The sequence below is a fragment of the Bos mutus genome, chromosome X, assembly GCF_027580195.1.
Source record: "Bos mutus isolate GX-2022 chromosome X, NWIPB_WYAK_1.1, whole genome shotgun sequence".
In the NCBI taxonomy this organism is placed as follows: Eukaryota; Metazoa; Chordata; class Mammalia; order Artiodactyla; family Bovidae; genus Bos; species Bos mutus.
In genome coordinates, this window is record NC_091646.1 from 71,376,451 (window position 1) to 71,398,831 (window position 22,381).

Consider the following 22,381-nt stretch of genomic DNA (forward strand, 5'->3'; position numbering starts at 1 on the left):
TGGTGTGCAAAGTGCTCAGGGAAAGTATAGCCTAGTTTGATTGTCTGGAAAGCTTCTCTGCCGAATTAATGTTTAAAGTTGAGGCCAGCAGGAGGAGAGGTTAGCTAGGAGAAGGATGGGGAGAGGGGATTTGTGCAGGAGGGAGCAAAGTTCAAAGTACTTCATGGATTAATTAGCTTCACAAAGAGAAACCGTTCCTCAGGCCAGCAGTCTTGCAAATGACTGCTTCTGATCACAAGAAGAACAGACTATGACAAGCCTGGCATAGAGGTATGACTCCCTCAAACATGCCCATGGACCAAGAGGATCAGCTATGCATTTGGCAGGCAGACAGCAGCTTTACTTAACGTTCTTCTGGTCTTATTTTTGTTTGGGGGGCATGGTATCTAGAGGCCTCCAATTTGATACCAGTCCGAAGGATAGGGCAGGCCTCTGTGTATCTCACCTGTCCTTAGTAAACATATTCTACCAAGCCAAGGGAAGGGAAGAAACACTTATGAGCACATCTCTGCATCAGGTGCTTTTACAAAAAGTGAAAATGTTAATCGTTAAGTCGTGTCTGACTCTTTGTGACCCCGTGGACTGTAGCCCGTCAGGCTCCTCTGTCCATGGGATTTCCCAGGCAAGAATACTGGAGTGGGTTGCCATTTCCTTCTCCAGGGGATCTTTGCAACCCAGGGATCGAACCTAGGTCTTCTGGTGGCTCAGATGGTAAAAAAGGTGCTTTTACAAATACCTCTTTAAATCCTCATAGTACACTTAAGTGGTAGGTACTTTTTTGTTTTCACAGATCAGGAAACCGAAGCACAGAGCAGTGAAATAACTTGCTCAAGGTCACAGAGCTAGAACGTGGGGAACCAAATTCCAACCTAATGGGATTAGTTCCCAGAGCAAGCTTTTCCTGCAATTCAACAGTCTCTCTTCACCAGCTGGATGTTCCGATGAAGCAGGCCACCTGGGAGCAGACCCATCTTGGGGTTCTCCGTCTTGGGGCCTACCTTCATGACTGGCCACATTCTCATCACACCTGTGAAGGACCAGCCTCAGCTCCTGTAAGTTCTCATCAGCCTTGACCCAGCACACAGAGGAGCAATTTAAGGGGGATGGTGTGGAGAGATAGGCCAGTAGAGGTCTCACTTGACACTCTAGGGGGGAGAGGGTCCCCCCACCACCATCGCAGTGTCCCTGGAGCCTTGGAAGCAGCTTCTCCTCCTCCCAGGGGAGGCAGCTAATTCTCTGAGCCCTTTTCCCTTCTTGGCATCCTTGATGTTCCCCATTTGTGGCTCCTTTGGCTCTGTGCCCAGGCTGTGTGCAATGATGGGCTGCCCACTCTTGAAAGTTAGCACCATTCCTTTCCAGGAGGTGTTGGTGCTGCCATTGTGAAAAAGGGCTGGGGCTGTGAGAAAATGAAGCGCACTGTCCTGTCTCTTCTGTGGAATAGCTGGACTTGACTCTCCAGTGCCACTTCCCAAGGGACCAAGGGGGTTGAGGGGGGGTTTCCTATCCCTGGTCATAAACCTGGGATTAAGCCTTCTGCTATGTTGCCATTTTTCTTACTGGATGGGCCTCTTGTGGAAGAACAATACATCTCATTGAGCATTGTGACTTCTGGCACCTGACCCTGACAGAGAAATCAGGCCCTGAAATCTTAAAGAGCTCACAGTCCCTGAAGACTAACTTATACTCAAGAACAGTGTTTTCCTGACAGGTAAAATTCTTGCTTAGGGGAGGAAAATCACTCAGGAAAATAAAGGCCAACCAAAAAACATGCTTAGGGAATAAAGAAGACATTAAGGTGTTGCTGAGTGGGAGACAGCCATGGTGAGTTGGGTGAAATGGCACTTTGTAAGATCTCCTCCATCTGGGAGATTCAGAGCAAAGGCAAATATTTGCAGGGATCATTTGATCTGGCTTGAGTGACAGCTTGAGAAATCATTTCCTCTTCCAAGGAATTTCTCTCCCCAAACCTAGGGACAGAGCGCTGAGCTGGGACTCTGCCGTCAGGCCTTTGCCCAGTTCACCTCTTACCCCTCTGAACTGGGCCCTGTGCTGTAGTCTACTGGCCAAAAATGCCCACAGCAAACCTTTTGTTTAATGTGCATGTAGGAGGGCATAGGGCTTGAAAGAGACACACCCAGTGCTAATTGTTTTGAATGAAGAAAAATGAACCCTTTGTTTCGAAGCAAGAAATCTGAGCAAAGAACCAAGGAGGGCTTTACTTCTGCAAAAGAGAGAGGTGCTCTAGGCCCAGGGGGTCTGGAGGCACCTGAAGAGTAACTGATTTAGCTTTTTGTTCCCCCTCAGAACCCCTGGGACCTCCACCAAACTGACATCAAGATTAGAGGCTTCTCACAAAGAATTACACACGCATGCAGAGTGGATGTAGACTCACACAGCTCCTGGGCTGGTGGCTGCCAGGTGTCTACCCTCTGTATTTGGTGCTATGTGCATACACGCTCAGTCGCTTCAGTCGTGTCTGACTCTTTGTGACCCTGTGGACTGTAGCCTGCTAGGCTCCTCTGTCCATGGGATTCTCCAGGCAAGAATGCTGGAGTGGGTTGCCATGCCCTTCTCCAGGGGACCTTCCTGACCCAGGGATCAAACCCACATCTCCTGCGGCTCCTGCACTGCAGGTGGATTCTTTATAGCTGAGCCACCGGGGACGCCCTCTATTTGGTGCTATGCTGGGTCTCAATCCAAATAGTTTAGAATTCATTGTTGTACATCTGCCTTCTCTCACCCACTTTTATTAATGTTGATGGGCATTTGAGTTTGCAACCCTTACTACAACTCTGGCACGAAACAATGAATGATAATCACACTGGTAAATATAACCACAGCAACAACCCTCCTATTTGTATAATGATTTAGATTCATGGACTGGGCTAATCATTAGCACCTGGAAGCTTGTTAGAAATGCAGGATCTCAGGCTTCTGAACAAGAATCTGCATTTTAACAAGATCCCAGGTGATTCTATGCACACTAAACTTTGAGAAACACTTGTTCCGTAGACCACGGACAACAGCCACGGGAACTTGGCCAGAGTTCTTGGGCCTCTGGATTACTTGCCACGTTTCCAGTTTTTTCACCTTCCATCACTGACTTTATACCTTAGATCCTAAACAGCCAATGAGTCTGTTGTTGGCCAGCCAACAAGCTGGGAACTAGAGCAGTGTAGCAGACTTTGTAGGTAGTCTGGGAGGGGAGAGGTGATGGTAGATAGAAAGGAGAGACACACGTAGACCCACACGAGGCCTGTGAGAAACTCAGAATGCTCCCCAATAGGTATTCTCTAGTATATTTAGATGGGCTTCCCTGGTGGCTCAGTGGTAAAGAATCCACCTGCAATGCAGGAGCCATAGGAGACACAGGTTCAATCCCTGGATCAGGAAGATTTCCTGGAGGAGGGCACAGCAACCCACTCCTGTATTCTTGCCTGGAGAATCCCATGGACAGAGGAGCTGGCAGGCTACAGTCCACAAGATTGCACAGAGTTGGACGTGACTGAAGTGACTTAGCATGCACACATGCAGTATATTTAGATATGACCTGGTTACCAGATATTAAAGCAAGGTTAAGTATACCAATGGTTATGGAATGAAACCATGCTGTTGAACAAAAGCACAGAACAAGTGTTTTAGCTATAAAGGTTAAGCAGACATTGAAGTGTTCTCTTCTATCAAGCTATCATCCAACTTCAGCTTGCACTTCAGTGTCAGGGAGCTCATTACCTCACAAGGTATCTATTTTGATTCATGGATGATCGATTCTGTTAGAAAGCCAGTTCCTTGTGTTGAGCTGAAATATGCTTTCCCACTGTTTCTATCCATTTATAAGCCCTAGCTCTGCCCCTCGGGACTCCCACCCCACCTGCTTTTGCTGTCCTGTAAGAGCCCTTTAGAGATACAGGTTCCACACTGTCTTCAGTCTTCTCTTCTCCAAGCTAACAGCTCCTCCTTCAACTGCTTCTTATGGGACCTGGATTCTAGCTCTCTCCCCAGCTGTCTGGGCACCCCTTAACTGGAAACCTAGCAGGATTAAGTTCAAAGGTGCAGAAAGAGAGACCAAGAGGCTAAGCAGCAGCCTGAACCCATGGCTGAAGGGAGGGGTCCGAGTGTATGTCCAAGAGGCTTGGCTTAGAATCTAAGGGCAGGCCTTTAGTCAGATAAATAATAAAGGACTTTTCTTCATTTGATAATATTTTAGAACCTGGTACTTTCCACCAGAGGAAAATCAAGGCAGGTTTTAAGCAGTTAGTCCTTGATGCATACTGGTTCCTGTCCCCCTGGAGAGGGAATACCAGCACTTTCATCTCTCTGCCACTCCCTTTCCCCCCACTGAGCCTTCCTTCACTAAATCAGTAGGGTGGAACTCCAGAACACCTGGTCAGTGACTGTCTTTGCCAGCCAGGAACCCCTGTAAGGCCAGCCAGGACAGGGAAAAGCCCTCATTCTGCCACCTTTCTCCTTTCTCCTCATGAGTGCTTCTCTGATCACAAGACTGTCTTTTTTATTCTCTGGGTGATTTTCATGAATCTGCCTGAACATTCCATTGCCTAAGCTGCTCTTCATAGATCATACTTTCAGTGGCCATGGGCCCTGCAACTATGGTGAATAATAAAAATAGCAACAATAATAGCTATCATTTATTGAGTGTTAAGTGTTGATTATGTTTCAGACATTTTACATACATTAACTTATTTAATCCTCACAACAACCCTCTGAAGTGAATACTATTATTAGCTCCATTTTCCAGATGATTAAATTGAGGCATGGAGAGGTTAACTAACTCTGCCAAAAGTGGCATGAGAGATATATAGTATTATTTAGACAAGATCGCAGAGAAGGCAATGGCACCCCACTCCAGTACTCTTGCCTGGAAAATCCCATGGATGGAGGAGCCTGGTAGGCTGAAGTCCATGGGGTCTCGAAGAGTCGGACATGAGTGAGCGACTTCACTTTCCCTTTTCACTTTCATGCATTGGAGAAGGAAATGGCAACCCACTCCAGTATTCTTGCCTGGAGAATCCCAGGGACGGGGGAGCCTGGTGGGCTGCTGTCTATGGGGTCGCACAGAGTTGGACACGACTGAAGCGACTTAGCAGCAGCAGCAGCAGCAGACAAGATCGGGCATGTTCAGGGTGGTATGGCCATAGACTATAGTACTAATTAGAATCCAGCTCCAAAGCCCACATACTAGCCACGGTCACTGTAGAGGAAAAATTTTGCAGTGTATCCACAGACCACCTCTATCAGAATCATACACGGTGAACCCATCTTTGCTTCATTTTCTGAGGCCTGTGGATTTTATAAGCCAATATGTCTCTCAAACTCAGGGGCTATCAGAACCTCCTTCAGAGCTTATTAAAAACACAGGCACTGGGGCTCCGCCTCCAGAGAGTCTGATTCGGCAGGCCTGAGGTGGGATCCAGAAATGAGCAATTGCCATAATTTTCACTGTTATGAACACTGAGTAATCATCACTGCAGGTTTTCTCCAGCTCTCTTTACCCACTCCTGGACTCCTTCTGGCCAGCAAAGGCTCTCACCATCTCCTAATGTTAGGCTCTCTCGGCTCTCCACTGCGTAGACCTCTCCTTTCTTCAGATTTTAAAAGGTGCCTTGCCCTGGGCAAAACTGTACAAATATGGGTTCTTGATCCATCCCCTCCTGGGCTTCTGGGGAGGATCAAGCACCTTTGCTCTCTTTCCCCTCCTCTCTGGCTTCTCTCCTCAAACCATAAATGCACTCAGCTCTGCCTAGACCAACAGAAAAACAAAAAACAAACCTTCCTGCTTTCTACATGAATTACTGTTCTCATTTACTATCAAATTCTAGAAAGAGTGAGGCTTCCCTGGTGGCTCAGATGGTAAAGAATCTGCCTGCAATGCAGGAGATCTGGGTTCAATCCCTGGGTCAGGAAAATCCCCTGGAGAAGGGAATGGCAACCTACTCCAGTATTCTTGCTTGGAGAATTCCATGGACAGAGGAGCCTGGCAGGCTACAGTCCATAGGGTCACAAAGAGTTGGACATGACTGAGCAACTAACACTTTCACTTTTCACTTTCTAGCAAGAGTAGTTTATAACCTCCTTGGACAAGTTACTTAACCCACTCTGTACATTGGCTTTCTCAACTGTAAAATGATGATTATGATAGTGAATACATATAACGAGGATTATAATAGCACATACTTCATAGGATAAGGAAGGATTTCATTTAGTATTTCATTTCATATGCAAAGTGCTTCAAGTAATTCCTGGCAAGTGTTCAATATAATAATTATGAACCATGTACATGGTAGCTATTATGATTATTCACAATAGCCAACAATCTAGTCTCAGTCCTCATCCTGAAATTCTGTGACCTTCAATTCTGTTTGACTTCCCTCTTTTTAATATTATTTACTGAAGAATAATACACATACAGAAAAGTGCCCATTTCATAAGGGTACAACTCCATGAGTTTTTTCAAATGAATATGCTTATATTATCAGTGCTCAGATTAAGAAATGGAGTAGTAGTATCATTACACTCAGAAGCTTCCACCCACTCTCTTAGTCGCTTTTCCCATTGTACAAATGAATTTTTAAAACATTTTTTGTTTTAATATAATACCTAAAAATTTAGAACAATTAATTTTCTTATAAATTACCTATTTACTTATATAGTCTCATTTTACAAATTACTTGGCAGCTTCATTTTTCTGAGTACTTAAAATATGAAGCTACTTTTAGGAAAACACTGAATTTTTAATTTGAATTATTCATTATAATGATTTTCAGTGTTTTAAGAAAGAGTTTAACTTTTAATCATGTTAGCTTTGTGCACAGAGTTAGCACACTATAATACTGAAATTTGTAAAAGTTAACAATTAGACCAAGCCTATTAGGGAAATTTTTATTCACTGAAAAAAAATCATGGCTGATTGTTTTTTCATTAAAAAAGGAAAGCATTTGCAATTTTAAATGATTTGTTTTCTTAACTGAAAAAAGGTATTTTGTTTGCAGAAAAAATACTACAAAATAGTTTTAATGAGTCTCTTACAGTATTTCTACACTGATTTGTTCTTATTGCAATATAATTTAAAATGAAACTGTAATATATGCTGTAAATAATCTGGAGAAGTTAAAGTCCGTGATCCCACTGGGAGCGAGCCTCTGTTAGGGTTTTGTGTCTATTCTTACCATACCTATTCTATACAAGTGGAACTGTGGGAGAAACAACAGGCTCCAAATGGAATTGCCTGAGCTGAGTTCCGTACCAGTAAACCCAGACTTAACACCTAATCAAATTGCAGTTTTAGCCCATCCCAGGAAAGTGACTTTAACCAGCCAGTCTGGAACTTCCTGGCCAGTACTACTGAGATAATTTGCCACATAGACCTCTGCTTTTAAAACCCTTCCATGTTGTACAGTTCTTTGGAGCTCCTCTCTACTTGCTAGATGGGATGCTGCCTGATTTATGAATTGTTGAACAAAGCTAATTGATCTTCAGATTTACTCAGGTGATTTTTGTTTTTTGACAGAATTCTAAGAGGTGCTCCCTGCCATCCTGTCCACCTATCACCCTTCCAACCTCAGCCTCTGGGGACTTCCTTTCTGTCTTCAAAGATCAGCGAGGGAAATACATCAAGGCTAAAAATTTGACGTGGCTCAAAGTAAAAAACAAACAAACAACAAAGCAAAACAAAAAGTTATTAAATTTCAAAGCTTCTGCTGCAATTTCTCTGTGTCACCACAGTTTAGTGGTTCTGCTTTTAGACAAGGCATTGTAGTGGACCTCAGATCTCTGTATGAGTAGAAGCTGAAGAAAGAAATTTTGCTTTGCAAATGATGCAAAACTCAAAATTCATTGTGGGTCCGAATTCAGGAAAAAATTATATTGCTTTTAAAATAGGGAATTCAGACAATTATCTCTGAGAATTCATTGCTTTCCTTGAAAGCAGTGGGATGTGCATAGGAAAAAGAGAGAGGCTGTGCACTGTGGTCAAATATTATCTACTAGAGAACTATAGGAAGAAGGATGCAGAGCCCTCCCTGCATTGTCCTGCTGAAGTTCTTGTCTTATTATTATCAACTGAAAACTTGCAAGCTTGGTAACAGTACTGTTGGGTGACACACACTCGCCTTGCTACTGCTTTTATTTATGTATTAGTAATTGGGGGGGGGGGCACTGGACCATGCAGTTTGTGATATCTTAGTTCCCTGACAAGGGATTGAGCTGGGGCCCTTGGCAGTAGAGCACGAATCACTAAAAGTGTGGAGTACTAACCACTGAATCACCAGGGAAATCCTGTACTGCTTTTTAAAATTTTGACTATATATTTAAAATTTTAAACTATACTTGTATTTTGATTAAGCAATGCATTCCCACCCTATTCCCAGCTGCTGAGTTCATCTCCTGGGAGTTTCTTATGTATCCTTTCTAAGATAGTCTGCTCACTCACACACTCCTTTCAATTTGGCTCAGAGGTACAAAAAGAAAAACTGGGGACATGTTACTTGATTGGCAGTTGAGGAATTTTTAAGGGCCTATGTCAGTGGACCATTTCCTGAGTTACTCCAGACGGAAACCAAGGAATCAACTCTGTTCCCTCCTTTGTCTTTGCTGCTGCTGCTGCTAAGTCGCTTCAGTCGTGTCCGACTCTGTGCAACCCCATAGACGGCAGCCCACCAGGCTCCCCCGTCCCTGGGATTCTCTAGGCAAGAATACTGGAGTGGTTGCCATTTCCTTCTCCAATGCATGAAAGTGAAAAGTCAAAGTGAAGTCGCTCAGTCGTGTCCTACTCTTAGCGACCCCATGGACTGCAGCCTACCAGGCTCCTCCATCCATGGGATTTTCCAGGCAAGAGTACTGGAGTGGGGTGCCATCGCCTTTGTCTTTACCGTCCACATAAATGTTAATTCTACTCCCAGTGTCCATCACTTTGGTCCCCTGTTCTCTCCCTGCTGTCACAGCCCCAGGCCAGGTCAGTGTCCTCTGTCATGGATTAAAAGAGAGCGTCTCAAATCATCTTCTTGTTTCCAATCTCTGTTCTTGCAATCTTTTCTTTCCCTAAGATTCCTTATCCCCAAAGCAGAGCTCTGATGTCTCATTCCTTCTGAAAAACAACCTTTTAATGGATTCCACTGCCTCTAGTGTAACATTGTAACTCCTCAGTACAAAAGATTTTTTTCAGGAAGGGTGGAGCAAGTGGGGAGCTTCCCAGGCGGCTCTAGTGGTAAAGAAACTGCCTGCCAATGCAGGAGACATAAGAGATAGGGGTTCAATCCCTGGGTCAGGAAGATCCCCTGGAGGAGGGCGTGGCAACCCATTCCAGTATTCTTGCCTGGAGAGTCACATGGACAGAGGAGCCTGGTGGGCTGCCGTCTATGGGGTTGCACAGAGTTGGACACGACTGAAGCGACTGAGCATGGATGCACGAAGCAAGTGGTAGAAGTATTCTCTCTTCTCAGGTGTGGCTCGTTACTACATCTGGTCCCTACAGGAAGGCAGCTCATGATCAGAAACTCATGATAAGGATCAGAAACTGGATACTCCCAAGATCCCCCAGTGATACTTGCATTCCTGGGAATGGACAAATACTAATTCACATTAGACTGCCACAGGTCCCAGAGTTCCCACTTACTCCTTTGAGAAGCCACTTGCCAGGGGTTAGAATACCTTGCGTAGCTCCTTGGTTCCAAGGTAGCCAAGAAATCCAGATAAAACAGCTTCAAGGACATGGAAAAACACTGTTTTGCTACCAATCTCCTTCCTCTTTTCTTTAAACCAAAATTCTGATTGGGATTTTCCAAGAACTTTGAACTCGCCTCCGGTTCCAGGAAGGCCAATCTTATTAGCCTCCTCTAGGAGCTGATTCTGGAGAAGGCAATGGCACCCCACTCCAGTACTCTTGCCTGGAAAATCCCATGGACGGAGGAGCCTGGTAGGCTGCAGTCCATGGGGTCGCGAAGAGTCGGACATGACTGAGCAACTTCCCTTTCACTTTTCACTTTCACGCATTGGAGAAGGAAATGGCAACCCACTCCAGTGTTCTTGCCTGAAGAATCCCAGGGACAGGGGAGCCTGGTGGGCTGCCGTCTATGGGGTCGCACAGAGTCAGACACGACTGAAGCGACTTAGCAGCAGCAGGAGCTGATTCAATTTGGTGATATACCACGGTGGCTTCACCTGAGCAGCCCTGGTCACTGCAGTCCCCCAGCCCCCAACTCAACAGATCTAAGATGGCTGGGGCTCCAGATTTTGTTTCTCACAGGTTCAAAAGTGCATGTGCCCATCAAACAATGGGCTTCACTCTGATTGGACGGGCCCAAGCCATAGATTCACATTGAGCCAATCACTGTGGTCAGGGAGAATCAGTGCTTTGATTGGCAGACCTTAAGAGGAGGGTCCTAGGGGGTGAACCACTTTCACCGAACACCCCCAAAAGGAAATTGAAGGCTTCTGTGGGGATGGAGGGAAACAGATGCTGGAGATGTGAACAAGCCTTCTTTACTTCGTGTCTTGTCCACTGCCACTTCTGGTGTTTGCCTACTGGGATCCTCACAACCTGGGATGCCTTTCCCTTTAGTGCTTTCCCCCTAAATCTGAGCTGAACTTTCAAGGCTCCCGGTTCCTTCTTCCCACTGCAAGCTGGCCCCGAGCATTCCCATTTCATTTCCTCATCTTCTTGGTGGACTACAGCACTTAAGGGTGGGCTTTGGGTTGGCAGTCACTAGGATTTGTATGGTTCTCATCTCCGAGGCTGTAAGGCCACCTTGGAGAGCACAAACTCACTCTTAATTACTTTGGGGCTCCTCGCTTGGCCTTCCTGGGCCCCTACGCAGCCAGCAGTGCCTGCTATTAGAGACACTTAATGTATTTGGTTGAACTGATTAGGATACTTAAACTGTTTTCAAGGCCCCTCAAATATTTCAGAAGCACTATTTACACACTTAATGTATTCCAGTGTTTCTAGGCTATTCATTAGAACAGGTCCCTTGGGCAACTCTCGAAGCCCGCTGAATCTGTAGTTTTGCACTTAGGAACATGGGCTAGAGTCAATATTGCAGCTGTAGTGTCTCTACCTTAGGGTCTTCATGCAGCTACCCAATACTGTGGTGTCTTCCCAAACTCAAGACTGATCAGGGCCTGGAGAAGGGATTAACATTTCTGTGGTTCTAAAAAGAGGACTCAATTGAGTAAAAGAGGCCTTGCAAACCTCCTTCAGCACTCCCCCAGCTTCCAGCCCAGCCTTCCCCCATGCCCTGGGGCTTCTGTGGTTCTCTTCTGGCTCACTCCCTGCTGCTGCTGCTAAGTCGCTTCAGTCGTGTCCAACTCTATGAGACCCCATAGACAGCAGCCCACCAGGCTCCCTGTCCCTGGGATTCTCCAGGCAAGAACTGGAGTGGGTTGCCACTTCCTTCTCCAATGCATGAAAGTGAAAAGTGAAAGTGAAGTCGCTCAGTCGTGTCGGACTCTTGGTGACCCCATGGACTGCAGCCCACCAGGCTCCTCCATCCATGGGATTTTCCAGGCAAGAGTACTAGAGTAGGGTGACATTGCCTTCTCTGAGGAAAGATTCTAGAAACCTATTTCATTTTCAAATTGCTCAGGTAAAGTGGAAAGCTTCTAAATTCCCATTAGATGCTTGAATGGCCTGAAAACCTCTGTGAGGTGATGGTTATCCAGCCTGGGCTCACATACCTCCAATAACGGAGAACTCACCACCGTGAGATGATTCTTCATATCTTGGACTAGCTCTGATGATTAAAACCTTTTTTATGCCAAACCAAAACTGCTTTCCTATTGGTTCTGCCATGTGGTGTTGCAGGAGTCATATACAGTGTTCAGAGACAGGTCCTAAATTTGTGTGTGTGCGTGTGTGTGTGTGTGTGTGTGAGAGACAGAGAGAGAGAGAGAGATGAGGGTGACCAAAACAGACACAGAGGGAACTGAAAGGGCCTATAGAGATCATCTAGGTCTGTGGTTAACAGTTTTTGGCAAGATTAATTCAGGAGCAATAAACATATTTTGGGCTTCCCTGGTGGCTCAGGTGGTAAAGAATCTGCCTGCAATGCAGGAGACCTTGTTGCAAAGAGTTGAACACAACTGAGTGACGAACACACACACACAAACATATTTAGGGGGCACATTTTTCCTATTCAAAGTGAAGTTGGGACTTGATGGTTGAGTAAATGTGCATTTGCATAATCTCCCTAGGAGATACCACTGAAAAAAGAATCAAAATGAGATAAGAAAATGTCTTCTTTTTCAAACTAGGAACAGGCCACAGTCGCACAGCACAACCTTGGTATCTCCATAGGCAAAATAGTTTAAACCAAAGTACAAAAACAAAGACACCAGGAAAAAAAGGCACAAGCTACCTGGCTCCTCCCACACCCTCCCCTACCCGATGACAAAAGGCAGTCCACTGTTTATTTCTGTTTCCTTTGTTTTCTATCTGTTGCTCCAAGGGCTAAGTTTTCTCTTTGCTTCTTTTTTTTTAATCTTCTAAATGGTAGCATAAGCAATTTGCCTTTAGTTTCTACTAGTTATTTTTGTGATGGTAAGCACCATGCTTAAGCCTCTAATTCTCAATTTTTCAATTTCAAAAGTGAAGTGGTATCTCTGATTTACCCTCTGAGAGATAAGAAAAATTTCACACTTATTCTTTACCTCCTGATTTTTGTTGTCTAGTTTTTGTCCCTATCTGTTTTAGATTAATTATGATTATTTTTTCATCACATAGCTTTTCTTCCAAGGACTGTACCTGACTGCCAAAGAGTCTCATTCATAAAAAGGTCCAGGCCTAGTTTCACAAGTGAATGGACTATTTCAAACTTTCAAGAAACAGATAATTTCTATGCTATTAAAATTACCCCAGAGGAAGAGGAAGAAAGGAAATAGTGTTTTGAAATCATTTTTTCTATTTTTTAGTTGATACATAGCTAAAAGTTTCTACTTAAAAATTCAGTGATATCATTATAAACAAAATGTGGTATATACCACAATGGAATATTAGCTTTAAAAAGGAAATCCTGACACCTGTTACAATGTCCATGAATCTTGAAGACATTATGCTATGTGAAGTAAGCCAGTCACAAAAGGACAAATACTGTATGATTCCACTTATATAAGGTACATAGAGTAGTTAATTTGAGAGACAGAAAGTAGAATGTTGGTTGCCAGGGGCTAGTGTGAGAGAGAATGAGGAGATGTATAGCTTTACAGAAAAAAAATTAAACTATATCGAAGTATATAGTTTAACAGTGCAACACATTTCTCCTTCTACTCACCCATTTCTTTCCCTCTCCCTAGAGGAAACAATTCATATGGATGATCCAAAATTTACTCAGCTAGTCCTTACTGAGGATATTTAGGCTATATCTAGGTTTTTGCTTTGACAAACAACACTGTAATGAATAACTTTGAAATATACTGTTGTATAATATGTACATCTGTAGTATAGATCCCTGGATATAGACTGCTAGGTCAAAAGCTACATGCATTTTATTTAGATTTATTTATGAATTCATATAGTTCAAAACAGTTCAGCTGTTTAAGAGATTACACAGTGCAAAGCCCTCTCCCATCCTTTTCCCTAGCAACTTGGTTCCCTTCCTCAAAAGCAACCAATCTTATCATTTAAAATATATTCTGTAGTCATGTACAAGGGAAACAGTATATTTATATCTATGAAATATACTTATATATATATAGTAGTGGTTTTTCACACCTTAAACTTGGTATCTATTGCCAAATTGTCCTCCTGTTTACATATCATCAACAATGTTTGAGAATGCTTATTTCTGCATTCTCCCATGAACACAGAATATTATCAAACTTGACTTCTTTGCTAATCTGGCTGATGAAAAATGGTATCTAATTTCATTTGTATTTACTTAATTTGTAATATTATGGGTAAAACTGATGGGTAAAACTAAAGCTGTGAGACCATGCTAGCTTTTCCCTGCAGCCTCTTTCCCACAGGTCCCTTACCTTTCACCTCTATCCCCCGGCTCCAATGAACACGAGACACCCTGTTCTTTCACTCCTGCCTCTGGTCTGGCTGTGTTCCCTGTGAGCTGCTCCTAAGCCTCCCTGCCACCCCCAGGTCTGATGAAGTGTCCTTCGTTTGTGCTTCCTTGCATCACAGCACTGATCATGCTACTTTCTGTTTATTTATGTTTTCCTATCTGCCACCTCTACTGGATGGTGAGCACTAGGACTAGACTTTTTATCTCTCTACCTCTATTGTTTATCATCATTCTCCTCGATAAATATGAAGTGAATGGATGAATGGACAGCTGGCAGTTTCAAATGGAGGTCACTGGAATGCAGCTATTCTGTGTGACTGACTGAAAAGCAATCTACCCTCTCATTAAGAATGGAATATATGTGGAAGGTGGCACTTCAAATCAGTGGTGAAATGGTGGATTATTCAATAAGGGGCATTGGGCTAACTGCTTAATTACCATAATTGGAGAAAATCAATGTATGTCTTTATCTTACACCCAAATAATTTCCAGGTGGATATGCTAGTATTAAATATAAACAGAAAGCATAAATAACTTGAAAGAAAGTGTATACAAATGTTGATTCAATCTAGGGATGGAGAAGCCCTTTCTAAGCATGATAACAAGACAGAAACCATGAAGAAAAAGATCAGTAGATAGACTCCACTACAATTTTAAACTTTAGCATATGGAAAACTGAAAGGTTAATAATATATGGGAAAAATTATTTTTTAAAAATCTGAATGACAAGTGGAAAGACCTATTAAAAATCCCTAAGAAGAATACAAACTTACCCATAGAAAATTAAGCAAAGGTCAGGAATGAAATATACATGCTAATAAATACTTAGAGGAATATTCCATCTTAGTAGTAATCAACAAAGGGTGAACTAATACAACATTTTTCACCTAACAAAGTAGCAAAGATGATAATTTTCAGTGTTCACAACTATATGGAAAAATAACACTCTCATTCCCTGGGAGTGTAAATTGGTGCACTCTTCTGGAGGGCAATTTACCAGTATGCATTAAAAGCCTCTCCTTTTGATCTAGATCACTTCTAGAAATCTTATCAAAAGGAAATAATCAGAAATATAGACAAGGACTCAGCTACAAGGATATTACAATGGCATATTTATAGCAGTGAGAAATTGAAAGCAATCTAAATGTCCAACAATAGAATAGAATAAATAAATCATGGCACATTCACAGGCTAGAATGCAGGCATTAAAATCATTGTATTGAAGACTAAGGACAAAGTTTATATTGTATGCTTATATTGTATTGTTAGGTAAAAGAAAAAAGTAGTTTGAATAGAATGATACGAGTTTGATTTTTTACAATATGTGTGTCTATGTGTTTGTGTAGAAAAAGCCTGGAAGGAAGATACTGACTTACCTGAAGAGTCCTTGTACATGGGCCACCCTGTCCCCAAGAGGGCACTTTGGTAAACTCCAGTGGCTTTTGCTTTTACACTGTAGACCAAGGAGCTCTGGCTCCCACTGTGGGACCCGTGGAAAGAAGCTAAGTGGCTCCAAAAGTTACTGCAGACAAAATGAAGGAGTGGCTGCTGCCATACCTGATAGTGTCATAGTCTTAGGCCCCTAGGTAATGATACCAACATTTATTGTACATTTTATGTGTATTTTCATTTAATGTACCTACCATCCCAAGAGATACCTCTAAGACAAGTATTAACAGTCCCACGCCACTGATGAGGAAACTGAAGCCCAGAAAGATTCAATGACTTATCCAAGTCACAAAAACAAGAAGTGGATAGATGAAAGTGAAGTCGCTCAGTTGTGTCCGACTCTTTGCGACCCTGTGGACTGCAGCCTATCAGGCTCCTCCGTCCATGAGATTTTCCAGGCAAGAGTGCTGGAGTGGATTTCCATCTCCTTCTCCAGGGGATCTTCCCGACCCAAGAATCGAACCCGGGTCTCCCTCATTGCGGGCAGATGCTTTACCGTTTGAGCCACCAGGGACTGGGCTTCAAATCCAGTTAGATGTCCTTGTCTTTGGCTCCTAAGGCAAAAAGACATGATAATGAGTGAATGAAGAAGAGTAAGCAAATTAATGAAGTTGCTTCTGGAATTGGATTCCTTTGGGAACAGCACCCCATGGCTTTTGCACACAAAATTGCCCAGAACAATCGCTGTCCTTAGTGACTGTGGTCACTGTTACAAAATGGGACAGACTGCAAGTCCCTCTGTCCTGCCAGATCCCTCAGTGAAGGCCCCTTGTTTTTTGTGCTCTGGGCCTAGGTGGGATCTGGCCTGGGTTTACTCTTCCCTGTACTTCCAGAAGAAGGCAAATCCAGTGGAGGATGCTGGGACAGACCCAGTAAGATCTTAAGGGTTCCCAAGACAGAAATAGTTATTTCTCTTTTTTTAAGGACAAGCCTGTAAAATGGGACTCTGCTGATTTGTTTGGTGCCTTCTGCCAAAGAATTCCTTGGGCAGCACCAGCCCCTCCTCCACCACTCCCAGCAAGGTCCACATTATCCAGACAGTGCCGTCTGCACCAACCTAAGCCCTCTTTTCCACTCAGGGCCTCTTCTCCACCCATGCCCCCTTCCTCGGCCAGTGCACCCTTCCTCCCCGATTTCTACCCAGCCCCTCCTTACTTTATGTGCAGATATCTTCCCTAGCCAGGTGCCACGCCCTAGGCCTTCCTACTTCAAAAGCCAGGAATCCCTTTTTCATCTTATACCAATTATACCCTCTATCAACCAGGCCCCTAGTCCTTGTCACCAGCCTATTCCTCCTTTCTCATTTCCCAAATGTTGCTCCTCAGTCTACGTATCCTTGGAGCCAGCCCCACTGCCCCCTCCAGGTAGTCCCATTTCCCCACATTATGCAGCCTGCTCCAGTACATAACCCATCCCCTATTAGAAGCCCATAACCTGCCTGTACTTCAAAATCAGCCAGACCCTCCTCATCCAGGCTCTCTTTATCTATTTATGCCTTCCACCCTAGCTACCTATGCCTGCTTCCCTGGCCAAGTCTAGCTCTCCAGCCTGGTTTCCTTCTCCAACTAGGCAGGCTTCCTCTATACCCACCTAGATCTTCTCCCCAGCCGAGTCATGTTCCCAGCCAGTATCCCCCTTTTGCAGCAACCCTACCCAGGCCCTTGTCCCAGAGTGTTACTGCTCCCTTCTCCGAGCCTGTACCCAGGCTCCCTGACCCAACTTGGTTTTCCTTTCCCAGTCTATGTCCCCTTACCTAGCCAGGACCCTTTTCTCAGCCAGACCCTCTTCTTCAGCCTATGCCTCCTTCTTTGGATTTGCCCCTTTCTAAACCAGCCATCTTATTATCCTGTGCCCAACTCTCCAGCCTCTAACCACTTACCTGGAAATTTTCCCACCCTGTGCTGCAGCCCGGCCTCTGTATCATCCTATGGCCCCAGCCTCCCCTCCCCAGACAGGCCCCAATCCAGTCCATCTTCTTCCCCACGTAGGACCCGTCTGCTCACAGGACCCTCACCCAGCCAGGCTCCTCCCCAAATCTGCGACCCTGTTGACAGCCTCCTTAGCCAAGCTACCCTTCCCCAGGCAAGGCCCCTTTTCAAATCTTTGTTCCCTTGCCCTCATGGGACCCCTACCCCAGAAGGGGCCTCCTTCCGACAGCCAGGTGCCTGTGCCCGTCTTTTCCCTTTTCAGCTGGACCACTTTTCTAAGGAGTTCCCCTTCACTGGCCTTTCATAGCCAGTGCCTCCTTCCCCAGGCAGGCATCCCCCTCTCTCAGCTCTACATCACCAGTGAGGTCCCTCCCCAAACAAGTGACCTTTCCCTGCCAGGAACCCTTAACCCACACATACCCCCAGCTGGCAACTCTTTCCCATCTGGATCCATCCCCGCAGCCAGGCTCTCTTCACACCAGAACCTACAGCCTCTCTCCAAATTGAAGCTTATTTTCCCAGGCTGGCCTCCTTCCCAGGAAGGCCTTCTTCCTCAACTGTTGTACCCCTTCCTCAGCCAAACCCCTTCCCTAGCTTATTCCCTCTTCTCAGCCAGACCTTCCCCCCATCCCTAGCCTGTGCCCCGCACCCTCAGCTAGATCCTTTTCCTCAACCATGTGCCCTCCCTCAGCCAGGACCTGTCAGGATACACACCCTTGTTCCCAAGCAGAATCCCTGCCTAGCAGGCTCTCCCCACCTGCTAAGCCCCCTCTCCCAGCCAGGTCCATCAACCCGCCTATTATTGCATGCCCAGCCTGTGTCGATCTCAGCATTCTAGCCTCTCACCACCCTCTCATTCCCTAGGCAGATGTCCTCTCCCTCCCAGGCACCACTCCCTTGCCAGAAACCCTCCCCAGGCAGGCCACCTTTCCCTGCCAGGATATTTTCACCTCCTAATCCCCCCATCCCGGCTAGACTCCCATCCTCAGCTTGTGCCATCCTATCAAGTCTGTGATCCTTTATCTAAGACAGGCCTCTTTCCCCAGCCTCTCTCTCTTCCCCAGCTTAAACCTACTTTCCTAGCCATATGTTCCCTGGTCAGGTGCCAGTTCCCAGTCTTTCCCCCCTTTATCAGTCAAGTATTCCTTTCTTATCCTTTGCCCCCTAACTCAACTAGGCCTCTTTCCCTTGATCAGCCACGTCTCCTTTCCTAACCAGCCCCACCCCATTATCCCCTTCCTAGCCTGGCCTCCCTCTTCACCCTGTGCCAGGTTCCCTTAACTAGCCATCTCCCCTTCTTCTGCCTGTTCCCCTTTCCCCTGCCATGTCCCATTCATCCTCCTAGACTGACCCCTTCCCCAGTTTTCACCCTCCTTCCCAGCCAGGCCTCCTTCTACAGATTATGCCTCCCTTCCTGGCCTATTCTTCTCTCCCCAGCCAGCATTCTCACCCCTATAAAAGGCTCTCCTCTCACAATGCATCCAAATACTCAGTTTTCTCGGGGACTTCCTCTTCTCAGCCAGCTGTCTATATGAAAATGTAACTGATGCACACATTTACATTTACAGTGAGCAATCTGGCAAGATTCCATATTTGTATTTTGAGAACATGACCCCTGACCCTTAGAAAAAAAAAGCAGTGGTACTTTCACTCTTGCAACTAGCCCTGGACTGGCAAGTTTTGGAAAGTGGGAGTACTTTTTCATGCATAGCAATGAGAACACCCTTAACTGAAGCCATTTCATGTTTTCACTGAGTGAAACATCAACTCAGGATAGCTTCAACTATCTTGCTACTCCCTAAATCCTTCCCTGGAAGGCATTCCACTCCATGCTACCACCAAGACTGCAGGCCCATACCTCCTCCCCTTTGGGAGGAAAAGCCTCACCTTTTACTGTGTCCTCCCCTTTCACTCCTACTCCCTAACCCTCCAGGCTTCCTTTGCTGAAGTAGATTCTGGGATACAAGCTCTATATGAACTAAGCCAGCTATACAAAAATAGAGAACTAGGTATTTTTAAACTGCTTTTATTCTTTAAACACATAGCATACATTTTCTGATGTTATATATTTTATTTTAGAAATCTGATGTGTACAAACAATTCTTAAATGAATGTAAGTAATCTCACTGAAATACAGGATGTAAAGGTTATTTTTTTTCACTTCAACTATTTTTTGGCAAATTCAAGATAACAACATGTCTCAAATATCAACAAAAGTATATTGCTCACTTTTTTTTGCTTCATACCAATTGCAGATTTAACAATAATCAACTACTTTAATATTTTTAAAATCTTTTAAAATACTTGTTATCTCTAAGAATTAAGGAAAATTACTAAGTTCAGATTTTCACACTTCATATCGGTTGTAGATAGAACAAAGTAGACCAACTACTTGAATACAGTTATACCCTCTTATGTCTGAGAATAAAGGAAACTTACTAGTTCAGATCTCACCCCTCACAGTAAGTTAAGCTACCTATCAGTTTGTCTGTTTTTACTTCACACCAATTGCAGATATAATAAAATGGATCAACTACTTGAATAAAGTCACATCCTTTCCTGTCATTAATAAAGGAAATTAAATTGAGATCTTTCACATCTTAGAGAGCTTATCAGTTTAGGTAAATCTATTTCTATATTTAATGCTTACATTTAACTTCTAAATTTAACAAATGCTATTATTTAGAATTCAGCAAACATCTAAACTACAATTAATTTGCAACCACACAAGGTTTTATGAAAAAACAAAACAAAATACTAGAGGAGGTCTTGTTTGTAACTTGAGACATCTCCTGAGTAGCCCAGATAAAGGGAAAATCAACCCCCTCCAACAGCCCACAGTACATTTTTCCCCAAAGAACTAAGCAAAAGTTATTCTCAAAACAAATCATTTTGATCACATCAGCTCCTTTAAGTAATTAATACATTCACAGGACAACGGGAAGATTCTGAGCTAAACTGATTCCCCCCCACCCAGGTGAAGAAAGCATCAAACCAAGTTGCCATTTTTTGAACCTTAAAGTTATTTGCAACAAGACCAATTCTCACGGTGGAGTGTGGGGAGAGAGACCCTTCAGGGCCAGAAGTGGTGAAAACTTGGCAAACTCACTCCCCTTAGAGAGGACTATACAGATCTCTTGGTAGGGGATAGAAGAGCGAGGTGGGTAGGTAGGGGGTGGAGGGCAGAGAGAGAGGGGGTGAGCTCTGAGTAAAATGAAGGAAAAAAAAAAAGAAAAAGAAAACCGAAGGAAAAAAGAAAACAGAGCCTACTGAGGAGACGCGGTAGCCGCGGCTTTGGCTCTGGTGGCAACGGCCACAGCGATGGCAAAGGCGGGCCTAGAAGAGACGAGGGGCTGCGCCCCCAGCGGCGCCGGCCTCCTGCGGCTTCACGGAGTTGTAGTGCGCCCCGAAGTTGCAGGTGTAGCGCACGTAGACCAGGATTAGCGGCTTCTTGGTGTACTCCTCTCCAACGACGATGGCTGGCGAGTCGGCCTGGATCACCTCGATGGGGGTCTGCAGGACGTGTGACAGGGCCCTCAGCTCCAGCTGGCTTCCCCACGATGCACTGCCCACGATGTCGTCGCAGTAGCTCAAGAAGTAGTCGCGGCTGTGGGCGTCACCGGGTGCGAGGTGGCTGAAGAAAGGCAAGAAATCATCGATGTGCTTCCGCATGTATTCGGCGGTGCGGCTCCGCAGGCTCTCCACGGTCACGGAGAACACCAGCTGGTCTTGGATGGCACGATACATGCAGTGGCTATCAGTTGGCATATCCTTCATGTCTAGATGCTTGGCCTCCAGGATGGCGCTGAGCTTCTCTTCCTCATCTTGGCGGAAGCTGGCCAGATACTCCATGTCAACCTCCGCAATCCTCTCCTGGCGTGCTCTCTCGAGGGCTGCCCTTCTTTCGCGCTTTCTCTGTGCCCTGGAGAAGCCCGGAGGCTGGTTCTCGAGATCCATCTTGGCTAGATCTTCAGTGACAGAATCAATGATGCTGATATTAGGGAAACTCTCTTGGAACTTCTCCAGCTCCTGCTGGTGCTTCTGCTCCATCTCGGCCTCAAGGCGGGCCACGTCGAGATTCAACTGCTTTCTTTTCTTCTTGTCGGTCTTGGGGACCGAACTCTTCATGAACTGAATGCGGGCCTGTAGCTCTTTCTTCTCACGGTAGTGGCGTCGTAACATCCGCTGTTGTTCACTCCGTGAATCTTCCATGATCTTTAATGGCAGGCGAGAAGTTTGGTGGCAGCTTAAGTACTACTACCGTTTACATCAACAGTCCAACCGCCAACCTAGCTAGAGTTCTTCAACCTCCTCTGGCCACTGCACTCTGCTGTCCTCGAGAGCTGGCTGCTCTCAGCCTATTCACGGTCCTCTCTGCCATTGGCCAACGTCTCTCCATGGTTACGCCACCTGAACACGTCTGGTGCTATGATTGGCTGTTGGGAGACCCTTCATATGCCTCCATAGACCCCGTAGCAACAGCGGCTTCCGTTTTGAGCTGGGTTCTAATTCCCGCTTTAAAGTCCAGCCTTTGTACTGTTATGTGTGACTATGAGCTTGTGGAGAGTTTTCACAGACTCTTAACTGCCTACTTCACGTCCTAGCCTGAACACAAGGCAGACATTGGTCATGCTTGAGAATCACATGACAAATACTGTTAGCTGAGTGTCCTCTGACACTGGACTTCCCATTGCTCCTAGTGTTCTGGAGGCAACTTGTCTCTCTCCAGTTCTTTCGTTCCCTTGACTGATGAACACTTAATTTTGTGTGTCAGAACAAAGACATTTCCTTATGGTCCTGGGAACACAGAGTCCTTTCAGTTTATGCCTCAAATCCACCCTGTCCCATCTCAGTGTGAGAAACCAACAGCCACTCTCATTCACTCATTCACTACAGTTAAGCAGACTTCCGCTTGTGCCAACAGAAAAAAGTGAAGTGAAGTTGCTCAGTCGTGTCCAACTCTTTGTGACCCCGTGGACTGTA

The 22,381-nt window shown here is 45.0% G+C and overlaps 1 protein-coding gene across 1 annotated transcript; it reads right to left on the reverse strand.

Annotated features, from left to right (window-relative positions):
* Positions 1 to 20,734: 20,734 nt before the first annotated feature.
* Positions 20,735 to 21,610, reverse strand: OTUD6A (OTU deubiquitinase 6A). Its single transcript, XM_005896192.1, has one exon. The coding sequence runs from the start codon at positions 21,608 to 21,610 to the stop codon at positions 20,735 to 20,737; it is 876 nt and encodes a 291-aa protein (XP_005896254.1).
* Positions 21,611 to 22,381: the final 771 nt, after the last annotated feature.